We start from the raw sequence: 1,078 nt of genomic DNA, 5'->3' as shown, positions 1-1,078 counted from the left end.
ACTCGATCTGCCTCAGTGAAACCGCTGATCTGTAAAGCTCTGGGTCGATGATCCACCACAGCGTGAGTTGGGACTCCTCTCCCGCGTCCTCGAATCCCTCGGCCTCGGCTCCTCAGGGCCCCCCGACCCCTGCCGTGGGCCCCCCTCCCACGTCCTGGGGTCAGAAGCCCCCTTTTGGCAGCCTGAATGAAAAGAAAAGATCTAATATACGCTTATGAAGCTTAAGTAGCACTGTAGTGCCACTCAGTGGAAAGACTGAGTGGCACTACATACTATTGTCTACACACACTATTGTCTACATTTGGAAAAATATAAACATGTCAATTTCTAGCTATAAGAAATCAATTACAACCACAAACGAGCTCAAAAACAGAGCTTTTTGTCTCTTTGTGAAATACCTCTAACTGCAGCTGAGTATATTTGATCTTGAGTTCAGCAGTGTCCTCTCCTGCTTGCATTTTCTTATAAAGGTCCAACTCGGTGTCCAGGAGCTCCTTTTGAGCCTAAAAACAGAGATGCATCAGGATATACATATGCAGAAAAATCCATTTGTTGATTATGGTGCTTTGGGACCGTGTGTGTACCTGAGCTTTGCTCTTGAGTGTGGTCCTGAGGGCATTAGCACTGGACAGTCCTTTCATCTGCTCCTGTAGTCTGGTGATGCTGTTGGTGAGGGTGGTGAGGGTCAGCATGATCTGAGCCTTATCCTCCGTCTTCATGGACTTGTTCTTCTCCAGCTTAGATATCAGCAGCTGAAGACATGCATAAGTCTCAGTCATCTCATAAAGTTATGTACGAAGTTATCAATGCAAAACCCAACCCCATCCCTAAACCAACTGATTTATGAACTTGTCAAATAGTGCAGATCACTTAGAACATTCTCAATAAACTGGCTTCCAAAAACTTGATTCCCGTCCCTAGTTAGAGCAAGCTGTGACAACAACAAAATGCTGTTTTTCTAGACTTTCTTTTTTTATGAACCTTATGCAAATTTTCAAACATTTTATCTCACTTTTGAGGTAATTAAATCAGTGCCAGCCTAGTACTATGTTGCGGTTTCATTTAAAATACATAAAAA

The 1,078-nt window shown here is 43.6% G+C and overlaps 1 protein-coding gene across 1 annotated transcript; it reads right to left on the bottom strand.

The window, feature by feature from the left end:
* Window positions 1–5: 5 nt before the first annotated feature.
* Window positions 6–788, bottom strand: LOC107735951 (RNA-binding protein 26-like; the record flags this gene model as incomplete). Its single annotated transcript, XM_016547488.1, has 3 exons — window positions 585–788; window positions 399–503; window positions 6–182 (listed from the first exon to the last, which is right to left on the bottom strand). Coding segments are annotated over exons 1-3 (477 nt in total), but the record flags the coding sequence as incomplete, so codon positions are not given.
* Between the last annotated feature and the right edge of the window lie 290 nt (window positions 789–1,078).

Source organism: Sinocyclocheilus rhinocerous, unplaced genomic scaffold (genome assembly GCF_001515625.1).
Source record: "Sinocyclocheilus rhinocerous isolate Xijiao unplaced genomic scaffold, SAMN03320098_v1.1 C36390051, whole genome shotgun sequence".
Taxonomy (NCBI): Eukaryota; Metazoa; Chordata; class Actinopteri; order Cypriniformes; family Cyprinidae; genus Sinocyclocheilus; species Sinocyclocheilus rhinocerous.
Note: the sequence above shows the minus strand (reverse complement) of the source record. Positions and strands in the feature narration are given on the sequence as shown.